Consider the following 14,384-nt stretch of genomic DNA (forward strand, 5'->3'; position numbering starts at 1 on the left):
AGCACCTTCTCTGCTGGTTCCGTTAGAAAGAGCTAACTAAAGGAGTAAGTGCCTCCTGCTCTTTCATCTGAGGGCGGAAACATATCCAATTTTCCAAAAGTTTTTCTTTAGAATATAGGACAATGACCAGAGTCCCAAAACCCAGTGTTCCTGAGTGCTATACACCATTGTTAGAACCCTCTAGAAACGATGGATAAACATTGCCGCTACCAGCTACTTGGCTGCCTTGAAGGGACGTTTTCCGTTTGATACAAATTTCATTATATTCTTAAAATATATTTGAAAAATTCATCTTAAAACAACCCCCGTTTTAAAAGCTACCCTGTTTTGCTTTTCTTGTTTTTTCCTTTCGCCCTATAATTTCTTGATTTAAAGCCCCTATTATTAGGACAAGTTCGTTGATACTTAAGTACATTTTTCACTTTCTCGTAATTCATCTCCCTAGGGGCCAGACATTTTGCATTGTATTTACCTCTCCCTCTATTAATTCACACTATATATGCGATAACTGGACGTTACTGTTTAAACTTTGTATTAACGTTAATACTCTTGCTTGGTTAGCAAATCCGTGACGGCAAATTGAATAGGTTACGGCCTGACTACCGATAAATCGTGTTTCGTTTCCCTACAAGTGCAAGATATTTTACTTCTTTGTACAGTGTCCAGAATGAATCTACGACCACGAAGCCTCGTATCCAGTGGATATCGAGGGCTATTTTTGCGGGGTGAAAAATCCATCAAGTAATGAGATTAAGAATGCGTGGAGCTACACCTCAACTCTCCCATCCGTCTTCATGGCTGATGCTTTAATAAGTAGAGGGGACAATTTAACTTTGCTTCACTAGTGGTGACTAGTTACTGAATTGAAAGCAGGTTTCATTCATATTCGACCTACGAACTTCCAGACAATGAGGTGCGACATCTGTCACGCTCTGTAGTATTTATGTGCCAGTCCTACGTACTAATTTCAACAGCGAACCAGTAGTGAATCTGCGCCCGGCCATTGACTCAGCGGTATATACGTAACTAGTGGCTCCACTGACCCACAGGCCTGCGGCTCCAAGGGACAAGTGTCGACCATTTCCGCGTACTGCGTGTTGACATCCTTAACATGCATATTGGCGCTGTTGTAGGTCGACAAGGTTATGGTCATGGAGGACATAATTATGAATGTTATCCTCATATTTAATAGATACTGTAAGCTTTACCACTAGGCATATGTTCGCAGAGGTGGGTTATGTTTAGTCTCGGCTAGTTAGCAACGACGGATATACTTTGCCTACTTTCCTTACGTAAGGAAAGGCGGTTTGATGGGTATCACTGCGCCCGTAGAGCCGTATTTTTAAATATACCCTAAAATTTTCTGTGGTAATATGTGTTCGAAAAAATTCATATATGCTATAAATAAATATGTACTTATAAGTGGCGAAGTCTACCTTTCGCAGATAAGTAACCTACAGTTAGGTACGTGAAATTTTGTATGGAGGTAGAATCTAAACATAAGGACAATTACAAATATGACGATAAAATGGAAAATTCGACGTCATGTCCAACATATTTCATTAAGTCGGAATTTCTGTCATTGGATACTCTGAACATAAGTTCATGGTTAATTTTATAATTTCCTGACTAAACTTGCTACAATCCGACAAATATCTTCTGAAAATTGACAGGTATGTTATTTGTTGATTCTTGGACTGTTTCAACCTCAGCGCATTCTTAGCGTCAAAGGATACCTTAAGATGATCATAAATAGTCAATATGTATACCTAAGGATTTGAAAACGTGATCATCCCCGTTTCAAGATTCTATTAAAGAAATTACTTGCGGAGGCCGGGGAAAATATAACAAATGCAGGTCAGGAATATCAAGTAACTTAATCAGGTGTCGAACTGAGGTCCTCCTGAATACAGATCCGTAGAGTTACGGATATAAAGAATTGATTGTTTCATTCTAGTTAGATGGGCAGTGGGACACTCTGTCGGATGTATTAATCCAGTCCAACCTAGGAACCGACACAGTCCTAAGGGCTAACTTCGAACCCCATGATGCCATAAAGTGTCATTACAATGTCCAAACAGATGAATAACGAATTCGTCACAGAAATTAACCATAATATCGAAACAGACACGAATACCAGAGATGAGATGCATGGTTTTATGTAAATTTGATTACATGTAATACTTTCAGAATTTGTAATCTTCTGAAATTTCAGTGGTCTCTGGTTTAAACATCCTGCTAATGTGGTATGTCTTATGACATTAAATCAGTAACACTGTAACATTTTCAACTATGTGCTATATATTGAAATTTCACATACATTTCGTTTACTGTTCAGGCAACGGTTATAGTTTTTTATTCTTGCGAACCTCGGGAAAAAGTTTCTTTTTTTAATTCGCTTAGTGGAGGGTGGAGTCCAACTGGGTCCACTCGGCACGGCGGCCACTGATTGGCCTATTGTCCCTGCCCCGGGTGATTATGTTGATGGAGAATTTGGTGGAATGAAAATTGGCAGGGAAAACCGAAGTACTCGGAGAAAGTCCGCCCCAGCGCCACTTTGTCCACCATAAATCTCACTTGACCAGACCCGGAATCGAACCCGGGCCACCGCGGTGATAAGTCAGCGACTAATCACTTGAGCTATGGCGCGGCTCAGAAAAAAGTAATACTGACATCTCTTGCAGGGCAGATATCGAGAAGATAGGTTAATCGATTTGTACACGTGTAGCTCTGCGTCCGCCTTAAGCTGTTCCAAATCGACTATATTAGTTTCTTTTCTGTGATGTGAGTATGGTTGAGCACTCAGTGTGTAGCGGTGTATAGGGTGGTTTCAGTGGAGCTGTGTGCAAAGTGCAACAGTGTAAGATATTCCTTTTGAAGCGTTTAACGAAAGTTGTATTAGAGCTCTGTTTCAATCAAATTGTTATACGTGTGCATCAGGATGTGATGAAAAGAGACGGAGCAACTATGGTAAGTTATATATTTTTACTTCGTAACCAAGCCTAGCCGAGGCAAGTAACCTGAGGCTGAGTAGGTTGGTTTAGCGGTGACATTATAGACTTATATGCGGGTGGTGCTCGGTTCGAATCTCAGCTGGAATACCAGCTATCCGAATGATTTTTTTTTTATTTTCGTCAGCCCGACCAAGCAAATGGCGGTTTCCGGTTCATCTGTCATCCCACCAGTACCCGCTATGTAGTCTTAATACTCGCAGGGTCATCAGAATGCGGTAATAACAGACCCCAGAAAGCTAGCCGGAAGTGTAACTGAATAACACATATAATTTATTGGGGGAAAATATAAGTGTTATAAAGAAAAAGAAATTCTATTAGACATCAGAGAGAAGGTCGGTCTAGAAGCAAAGGAACAGAAAACTAAGTAACCTATAGCATATGCTCACACACCTTCGCCATTACAATATCACACCAGGGACATAGAAAATATAAAGGCTCCTGATGGTTCAAGGCCACTCCTGCTCCATTTGATCTACTGTGTTCCATATAAATCTTACTTACATTTTGCTGTTTCTCTTGCAACCGTTGTCAGTGAAAATGAAATGAAAGTAACTAACTCCCTAGAACTGTAACGCTATGAGTACAACCCTGAACTTGTAGGTTCAGCAATCAATGTCCGTGTTCCGAACACAAGCGACGATTACCAAGGCTCGCATTCTCACAGTAACTAAAGGAATCTTCCTTCCGTCTGAATTTATGGGTCTGCAGGTATGTGCACTTGTATTTAGTTAAAGTATAGAGATATTTTTCAGATGTCACAAAGGGAACCTCAAATCTCGCCATATTATAATATAATTGGTCGTGATGTTTCAAGGGATACATTAATATAATTTAAACTTTGCTTTCATTTTGGCGTGTTCGCACGAATAGTTGTAAAAGAACGTCAATTGGCTTCTCCACGTCTGTCTGTCTGTCTCCATATAACCCCTTGGAAACTGATAAAGGGATTTTCTTGAAATTTGATGTTGATGGATTCTATCAAGTCTTGTCAATACTTTCGAACTTCTTTTGGCTTGTTTTGGACTTCATCCATCGTTTTGTATGTAAAAGACAAAAGACCACAACGTTTCGGAGATTAGATCTGTCTCCGTCCTCAGGTGGGTAGGGCAGGATAAACCTACTCAGTAAGTCCCGTTAGAAAGAGCTAGTCTCAATCACTGGACTATCTTCGAAGTTTAAATTATTTGGGCTAAAAATAACAGACACTTTACACGAAGGCATACATGAGCGTTGGGATTTTTCTCGAGTGTAACTCGCTTAAATATTTGTGAGAGTGAAAAATGTTATGAGCAAAAGTTGCGAAGAAAACGAAATATTTTTTGCTCCATACAGGTTTTCTGTTAATCTTACTCGTATTGAGACAACTGAACGAAATTGTCAGAATTGTTACGATTTGCACACATTTCTTAAAATTTAAAGGAGGTTATGGGTATATGAACTACAGTTTCCTAAAATTTTAAACAAATATATTGTGTCATCAAAAGTGGCATAAAGAAATGAACCTACATTGTGAAGACAGTAATTCATGATCTGCAGCAGTCATGGACGGCGTCAGCATTTTATCCAAAGGTTGGAGTTGGGGGAGGTACAAAATATGCTTATGGCATACATTTATGTCACTTAAGGCTATATTCAGAACTGTCTAAAAGTATTCAGGAAGGAAGAATATTTTTTTTTGTCGTTAGGGATTGATATATTTACTTTTTTCTGTAAATTTTAATTTTAAGCACACCAGTTACTGAACATAACACCTACCTTAAAACTGAACAACTGTGTATTTTGCCCAGACAGTGTATTGAAGAATTTTGTAGGAGTCACAGAATGAAGAGAAATTATTTCCTTGAGTGGCAGGAAGTCGTAATAGAGAAGCAATGCTTGACGTGAGGCAAGATCTTATGTTTTAGATACTATTTAGGGAAATTTCAGTCTTCAAAGATTTAATGTAATCTTTTGCTCAGAATTCTGAATTCTGATCCAACTACAGTGTAGTATATGTTTGGAAAACTATCAGCTATCACCTATATGTGAGATATTTGCTTAAGATATACATGAGATACCTTACTTGCACCATAGCTCAAACGGTCCGGGTTCGATCCCGGGTATGGTCAGTGGGATTTGTGGTGGACGAAGTGGTGCTAGGGCAGGTTTTTTCCGAGTACTTCAGTTTGCCCCCGTAATCTTCATTCCACCAACTGCCCCACAATCACCCTCACCTATCATCTGGGGCTGGTACAATAGGCCAGAAGTGGCCGCAGTACAAGGGACTTAGTCCCACCCCACTAGCAATAAAGAAATACTTACTTACTTACTTACTTATGGAGCTAAGCCCTTCTTGAGAAACCGTAAATTGTGCATCCATTCAAGAATTTCCCAGCATTTCATGGAACCCAAAGTTTCATTACCGTGTTCACAAGAGCCCTCCACTGGTCCCTATCCTGAGCCAGATCAATAAAATCCATACCATTCCATCCAATCTCTCTACAATCCATTTTAATATTGTCCACCCACTTACGCCTTGGTCTTCCCAGTGGTCTCTTTCCTTCTGGCTTTACCACCAGTATCCTGTATGATATATATGAGATACAGAATGAAAATTCAATTCAGTTGAGGAGAATTCAATACAATAACATGATATCTATTTTATGATGTCTTTGGGAGTTTAGAGATATACTGATAAGTATATCTTCATCCTTTTCTGAGAGAGGTATCTGGGTTAGTGAAGATATCGCTCCAGCCTTTTTATGTAATAATATTTATTGATTTTCTTTACATTAATTAACATGGTACATGTTTACTTAAGAGTATAGGCCTAAGAGTTTTGCCTCCAATCACACCAATTTCGTTGTAATACCAAGATCCTTATTTCAGAAAATAGCAAACATGATCTGAAGCTCAATTACAGTATACTTTAATATACTGAATTCATTCATAAGATGTATAACAAAATTATTGTTACGTATTCTAATCTACTAAACAGAGTTAAAATTCCATAGGAATAATCATTCAAGATCATATTGTACGTTCCTACTGCATCTTGGGGAAAAATCAGCAGCAAAGAAAAATGTAAGGTCATTTATAATCAGAAATTATTTACAAAATTACATTTAGTCATATACTTTAATTTTACTACATAAACTATTTTAATTAACTCTTCTTTACATAGTAAGTATAAAAGGGAGTTAAATATTATAATCTTTGTCCATATTTGAGCAACGGAATAATGAGCTACAGCAAACCATGTCTTTGACAATTTATTTTTGCAATGTTTGTTGTACCATGTAACAATTTAAACATTCAATCTATACTAGTTTTACATAATATTATATATAATTACAAATATGTCAAAATAATATTTTAATAATAACTTTAATTGATGTAGTATGAGAATCATGCCCCACAAACAAATAATCACCAGGAGATTCTGCTTTTAATGAAACTCTAATATGGTAGTGTTCTTCTTACACAAGCTTATTTGACAAAGGCATTTATTAAATCCTATGATAAGCAGATTTGAAACATGAAAGTAATTGTTGCTGGTTCATTATTTTCTTACCTTTAAAGACTGCAGATATCTCAGAGAACAGTTATTTTCTATTTATTTTTATGCAATATATATATATATATATGTGCTCTACTGTATTTCATATTCATATCATGTCAGTTAGTCTGCTCACATGTCTGTCTTCTTTGTCCGCTACATCTGTCTGCATCAGCTCACCCCTCTATTAATTCCAGATTATGTTTCTGGTCTTATATCTGCCATGTTCCTCAATTCTAAATTTATTTTTACATTTTAAAGAAATTTGATATTAGAAAATCCAAAAATTATATTAGAATAACAGAAAGTGAGTTATCTTCATCTCTTATGACACAGGTTTATTACAGGAACTTAAAAACCTTTACATTTTTCCTAAAATACAATATGCTCCACATTAAAAATTGTTTTATACAAAAATATAGAAATTAAATGAAATAAACATTTTAAGTTCTGCACATTTTTAAACAGAACAATTTATGACGAACTTGAAAAATTTATTTCCTATATTTTTAACGCAATTGCCTATTTTATTTTTATCCCTACTCTCATTCTTAATCATCTTCTAGTTGTCATTGTTGGTGTTATTGTTGTCTTTTGTCATTGTCATTGTTATCACCATTGTTGTTAATTCTGTTGTTTTATATATACATAGAACCCTCCTTTTGCATCCGTATACCTATCTTCTCTTCTATGAATTTGTACATTCAGGAAACTAATGGGTTTATATATGAGCAGGATAAAAATTGTGGACCATTATATCATGATGGTGAGATGAAAGCTATCCTTGATACCCTATCCCCCTCTATCTCTCCTAACTGACCTCTTGCCAACTCTTATACATATACAAGAAAAATGTGGTAGAAACCTGTATTGTCATACCAAATTTTGCTATTTGTCAGTATTGCAGATACTACATTCTATTTTATGTATAAAAAACAGAGTGATAATGAACTTGTATCAGCCACTTTACTTTAGATTTTAGAATTTATGTAAAATGACCTTCTTTCATGCAGAATAGGACTGAATATAATCTAAAATTATGATTTGTGGAAGGAATTACAGGCACAATTCACTCTTTCAGTCTATACTCTGCATTATCAATTCTGAAGAAATGGACTCCAAGCACATATACATTAAAACTAATACTTATGGTATGTTAAAGTTTGGATTTTAACCTCTAATTTCAAACAATTAAGCTTAAAACTTCAACTCATAATAATGGGTTGTAAAATCTATCAGTGTACCAGCTCATGGACAATATTATAACATGGCAATGGTCACATTGGATGAAGAAATGTAGAAAAATGAGCTAGTAAGTGAATGTAAGAGATATGTACATAAAGACCGCACTGCTAAACACAAGAACTAATTTTTGGAAAAGGAAAGACCCAAAACTTATTAATAATTGTTGTATGTTGCAATACTTTGGCATAATTTGTTGAGCCTGATGGTTCTCTTAGTGTTCAAATAAATCCTATCAGTCCATTCAGCTACAATGGCTACTTCAAAATAACTGCTTTGATATAAAATGTTGACCAGACAAAATAGAACCTGTTTTAATTTATTTTCAACTTTGCGATAAGAGAATTGTTTAAATTATCCACAGCAACTTGAACTTGTGGTTTACAGTTAAATGTGACCGTGTTTTCTATATTTCATGTTTATTACCAAAATTATTCCTACAAACAGTGACCTGAAATTTCTGTCCTATAATTTTTATTTTCGCTTCTTAATCACCGATTTGTCTCATACAAACTATGTTGTATTATATATGATTTTAAACTTTCACAGCAATGGTATGCAACTAAGTCTTTTTGGGTTATTAGACACGCCAATGTGGAGTTGGTGTCTGATGTTTCAGACAATGTCTCTGTCTCCATCATCAGATAACATCACTGCCTACAAGTGACCAACATTGTTTGTGGGTGCTCCAATTCTAATAAATGACTCTCCCAAATATTTCAGGCTCCTGAGATTTATTTCAAAACAATTTCAAAATTAATTGAATGTTAGGACATTGGAACCTCAAATAAGTAAAATTAATTTCTCTAAAATTATCAGGATTATTTATTGGTAATATTTTTGGATATTCTGAATACAAGATACAGCTGAACTCGAATGTCTGATAGGAGGCATAGGCAAAACATCTGTGTTCCCTGAAATATATGCAAAGATACTTAAACAATTTATAGAATTACAAGAAAGAAATTCACAGAAAATTTTGCATATTGCCTACTCATAAAACATGCATCCAATTAGTATCAGCATTAAAATGTAGCAATTGGTCATGTACAGGCTTTCCTTAAAGAATTTTGGTTGCTACTTTTTATGTGTATAAAAGTAAAGTAAAAAAGTAGAGCTATTCCTGTAACAGGCCGTGAAGGCCAAGAGGGTTGTGAGACATTGAGGGTCCCACATTATCTAGACAATCGGCTCAAAGATGGCGGTAAAGTTGTCAGCCTTACACGCCGGCCGCGCTTTACTCCCCAGGAAAATTATTTAATTAATTCCTGGTATTTATTTCTGTTGGGGCACGCAGCAGTTGGTTGAGGGGCTATGCTACAAGCAGGTAGGTCACGGGTTCAAGTCCCGATGAGGCGTCATTGGATTTTCAGTTGACCTAATCCTTCCAGCCGCACTATGGCCATGGGGTCAACTCAGCCTCTAACAGAAATGAGTACCAGGAATTATTTAAATAATTTTCCTGGGGAGTAAAGTGCGGCCGGCGCGTAAGGCTGACAACCTTACCGCCATCTTTGAGCTGATTGTCTAGAAAATGTGGGACCCTCAGCATCTCACAAACCTATGGGCCTTCACAGCCTGTTACAGGGATCGCTTTACTTACTTTTTACTTTACTCATTTCTGTTAGAGGCTGAGTCGACCCCAGGGCCATAGTGCGGCCAGAAGGATTAGGTCAATTGAAAAAATCCAATGACCTCATCGGGACTTTAACCCATGTCCTTACTGTCATTTAACACCTTATTTTTCTTTACTATCTTTGCACAGTAACAGAAATTAGGTCTGTACACAGATCCTTTAGACAATCGTTTAGTTTGTTCAAATTAAAGTCTTGTTATGCAGCTGTCTGCTACCAATAGCAGCCAAACTACCGCAGTGTACAATGGACCTGTATTAAATGTTATCAAGTTATCTCAGTTTTGGTTTACTTTGAACCATACTAAGGGCCACTTTATGTAAGGTCTACATGGATTTTTATGTGTCTTCTTTTTTTTTAATTCTTGCAAATTTCAACAAAAATGAATTTTTGACACATAAGTTTCATTCACTTTAAGTCATTTTAAGGCCCAATGTATTAAAGGATGTAGTTGAACATTTATGCATATCCTTTGAATACTTTAACAGATATTAAAGATATTTTATATGTGGCACATCGAAGAGTATATTCACATAAGAAATTTTTTGCTTTAATTAATACACGTATTAAGGCTATTCAGATTAAAGACCCAAATTTACTTTCTTGAGTGAATAATGTCTTCAACTAATGTATGTGGATCGTAAAGTTCACATTAGGTCTAATGCAATATTTATGTCAAACTCTGAAATTTTTAAGAAATCCCTAGTAAATAAGCAGCATAAAGTATTAATTTCTAAAGTGTTTTCAATCTTCTGTTACCTCCCTTTTACCTAGCTAATAGGTAACTGCATATTTATAGACAGCAGACGGACACGTGTAAATGACAGACAGTTTCTGTTGCCATTCAAATGGTCTTTTTTCATGTGAGAATTGTCACTCTGTGTTAATTCTGTACCTTTTTCTTCATGCTGCTTCTCAAGCCTCTTATCAGTCTTCTGCCATCAAGTAATTTCCATCTTGGAAAAATTATGACATACAGCTCAATATCAGAATAAAATCCTAGTATTTCTTCTCTAGCATATATTGTACAGTCATACTGAAATTAAACTTTGTGAAGTCAGTGGGATGGAAATGTTTGTTTGTCTCTTGACAATGGAGAAAATTGAAGGTTATGAGTCTACAATAGTGTGGATATTGCCTAATATGAATTAACATGTAGCCATAATAAAATTAGGAAATACATCCCAACTGAAATTCAGAGACTATTGTTTCATTTTGTTTAAATTTTTCAAGAAATAGATCTACAACATTTAGGATTTTAAGAATTATATTTCAGATCTTATGATAACATTCTATATAATGGATTATAAGTCAAAAAGACATCACTGTATTTGAATTCAAAACTTTCCATTCAGAAAAAATGTGAGACTTGCATAGTATAGGTATAAAATCAGAATATTTGTTATTTAACTAAAACAAAATTATAATCTTATTTATATTTCAACCTATATGTAGGGCCAAATGTTTGACTTCCTTTATTTGATCCGCTGTTATGAACTTAAAATGCTCTAAGTGTGACCAACTCCACTGAGCGAAGACCTTCAAGGGAAGAAAACAGTCCCTCAGCTGGTCAAGAAACTCCCTGTGAAAGTAAAAGTAAAGTTGTTCCTGTGTTTAACCAATTAAGCATAAAGCCATGAAAGTGTATGGGGGAGCAGGTGTATAGATCCTCATTTTCTTGACCTCGGCAGTAATTGGAGGTGAGCAGTCAGCTTCAAGCACCTGCTGCTTTGCCTGAGGGGAAGCAGCCCCCGTGGAGATAAGAAATATCTTGAACCTACCAGGACGCGAAATCCAACCCTTCTGTCATTGAACCCATAGCCATTACCTATACTGACTATGCTATCTCAGCTCCTAGAAATTCCCTGTATTTTATTGAAATCAAAAGTTATTTATTACCGTGTTCACAGAAGTCTACCAGTCATCCATAACTTAGGATCCTGTTATAATTAAGCAAGGAAATTACTGTCACTACAGACTCTAGCAAAAACTCAAAACTTTATACTTTTTTCCTTTTCTATGTATCTACTGATGGCAGCGAGGGTTTATCCACAAGAATCGTAATAGTTCATTTATTGTCTGTTCCATTTCAGATCTATTACATCTTGAATTTGGTTGATAATTAAAAATAAACAGAAGAGAAGACCACAGAACTTGTAAAGGTAGCTCTGATGTGCTGTCAATTCTTATCAGTGATCTTCAGAAAAGTAACAGCATCTTTCAGCACTTTGTGTAAAAACGCATTATTAATAGTGAATTATGGATGGAAAATAAAACATAGTTTGAGGACTTAATGCCGATGTATTGAAAAGACCTAAACACACTAATAAGTTGTTAAAATAAATAACTATATAAATAATTGACATGTGTGATCGGTAAATGTACTGGCTTCACTGTGGTTGGTTATGAATCAGAACTCTCTCCCTTTCCACCAAACTGATCCAAACCTTGGAAGTGCAACACTCAGATAACACATGCATCACGTTTTGACTTGTGATATTGCACATAGCTATGCATTGCACAAGATGGTCACACAGGGTGACCTATGAAAATACTGTTGATGGTTTTGATGAAATGCACCAGAAAAATTCATTTTAGCCGCAGAAAGTACAGTGTTTAGCTCTCAAAATATTTGATTGTCATAACCAAGCAGTATTAAAATTTTTGTCATTGAAAATGGAGTGTAATTTTAATCTTTTCAAAAAGTCGTTTTGTATATGGGAAATTCGGATAAGGTATCTTCCAGTGCTATCAGACTAATTATATTCTTATAAATATATTACACATTTATACATATCAGTTAATAATATAATGCCACACACCTACACCCTCCCGCCCCCAATCTCCCACACATGTTCTACATAAATTCACCATATGTACTAGCACCAATAAACTTTTGAAGATTACTAAAAACGATTTAAAAAATTTCAGCTCTAATTAGATCATGGCTTTGGATTAATATTACTTTGATATGTGAAAGAGTCAAATTAAATTTAGAGGCTATATTACTATTTCAAATCTTTGAATTGTTTTTCATTTTGGTATTGTTACATTGATCAAGTGGGTTAGACATGAGAGTGAGCAACATATCTGCAAACACACCTCTAATAGAAGTAATGAACTGTAACAGCATAAATCACAGCTCTACTAATTCCTAAAGTTGGCAAGTTGTTCATTTCAGTAGCTTGCTGACAAGCTGAGAAGTGTCAATTTTCCACTAACAATTGCTAACACCAACAAATAATATTTATATAACTAGTTATATGATAGTCAAACACACTTATGATATATAATATGTAAGAGTTCTCAAGAAGATTTGCAACTGATGCAGCAATCTTATAATGATCAGGAAATCTCCCACTTGCTTAATGTTATACCATTCACTTCATTATCCATATATAAATAAAATTAAGTTTGTATGTAACTAACTTCCTATCAAGAACACATGTAGAATCTTTGGCCACTTCCCATCATCCCCATGTCTTGACGATGTGCATTCTTGAGTTCATTCTCCATTGAAAGTCCTCTATCTGCATTCAGAATAGTAAGGCACTGTTATAACTAACATCACCACAGAACAGTGTCTGGTCTATATGTAAGTGGTCTTGAAAGAGTTCCTGCGTGTCTTTAGAATAAATATGTGAAGTCATTATATTTCATTTGAGAAATATTTGTAATCCAGTTTTCATTTTGGCTTATTTGAAATTTATATCAAAATACGTTAATTGTTCTAATAAGAAATGCTACAACTTATATTCTGATTCCATTAATATGAATTACGCAAATAAAAACAGCATGACATATTTCTGGTGTCTTGCTACCTAGTTTATCAATTCAGTAACAAAGTTGAATACTCACATATGTTCAACTCTGGGATCCATTTTATTCATACTGAATCTGATCAAATTTCAGGATAATTTTACTGAAAGTGTTTCTACTCTTATGTAGAGTCACTTAAGTTTGCCAGTACTCTGGGTCATTTAGCTCATTTGATGTGGGCACTATGGACATTATTCAACCTTCTTGACTCGCCTGAGAGCCCTGACGGCACGACTGCTGTTGCTGGGTTTGTGTTGGTGGTGTAGAAGGTGATGGTTGAGTGCGGGGTCTCAAGAGTCGCAGAGCCATCCAGCTTGCTAGTGAATTGACCACTATAGTGCTTGTGTGCTGCTGCTGTTGTTGTTGCTGCTGTTGTTGTTGCTGCTGCTGTTGCTGCTGCTGTGCCCTCTGTTGAACAAGGTGCTGGGCTTCACGCTGCAGTTGGTAACGGTACAAGAGAGACCCCGCTACAAGTGCTGATACCACAGCCGACACTGCAACCAGCACAAATAGCACACTGAACCCTGGCACAGGAAGGCAAATGCCATACACCACCTCTTCTCGGATACGCCCTTGGAATACTGTCACTGCTTCAGCACGGGTGTCAGGTGTGAAGGCTAGGTCCACTTCTGAGATGACTTCATATAGACCACTCACACCAACATCTGCACTGCGAACTTTGCGGTCTGATACAACAACAGAGCGACGTTTGCGTTGACTTGTTGAGGATGTGACAGTGGAGCGATCAAGGATAGGCATGTCGTCATCTCCAAGTTTTCGTGGCCCATGTGGGAAACGTTCCTGACCGTCACGATGCCCAGGACGTGGCTGCTCCTGTAACAAGTTCCTACGGGTTATGTGGGAAGTGTTTGAATTTCTGCTTTGTGAACACTCTTTCTATAGTCCTAGATATTAGTCATGCATCTTCAAGACAAAAGAATTCAAAGTTAAGTTATTAAATTTAAGAGCTATCAGCTACCATAATATCACGGTTAGAGTTGTATGCTACATATCAAGAACTGCGTGAAATTGCAAAGCACAGGAGCAATGTCAGGGTCTTTTACTCAGAAGACAGACTTAAACCCACTTTTTGTACAGTGCCAGCAATGCAATACATTTGCCTTCTTAAGATATATT

At 36.3% G+C, this 14,384-nt stretch overlaps 1 protein-coding gene and 1 long non-coding RNA gene across 2 annotated transcripts in view; one reads left to right on the plus strand and one right to left on the minus strand.

Annotated features, from left to right (window-relative positions):
- Positions 1-2,767: 2,767 nt before the first annotated feature.
- Positions 2,768-11,787, plus strand: LOC117282580. The gene is made up of 2 exons (XR_004513372.1): positions 2,768-2,970; positions 11,522-11,787. It is a non-coding gene; the product is annotated as an uncharacterized LOC117282580 (long non-coding RNA).
- A 474-nt stretch (positions 11,788-12,261) lies between these two features.
- The window catches only part of LOC111867779, a 220,258-nt gene continuing 218,135 nt past the window's right edge, over positions 12,262-14,384 (minus strand). Inside the window, exon 6 of the mRNA XM_023857925.2 lies at positions 12,262-14,081. Within this exon, the coding sequence (XP_023713693.1) occupies positions 13,443-14,081 (639 nt within the window). The 3' untranslated portion in view covers positions 12,262-13,442. The remainder of the gene's footprint in view (positions 14,082-14,384) is intronic.

This window comes from Cryptotermes secundus, unplaced genomic scaffold, assembly GCF_002891405.2.
Source record: "Cryptotermes secundus unplaced genomic scaffold, Csec_1.0 scaffold116, whole genome shotgun sequence".
NCBI lineage: Eukaryota > Metazoa > Arthropoda > Insecta > Blattodea > Kalotermitidae > Cryptotermes > Cryptotermes secundus.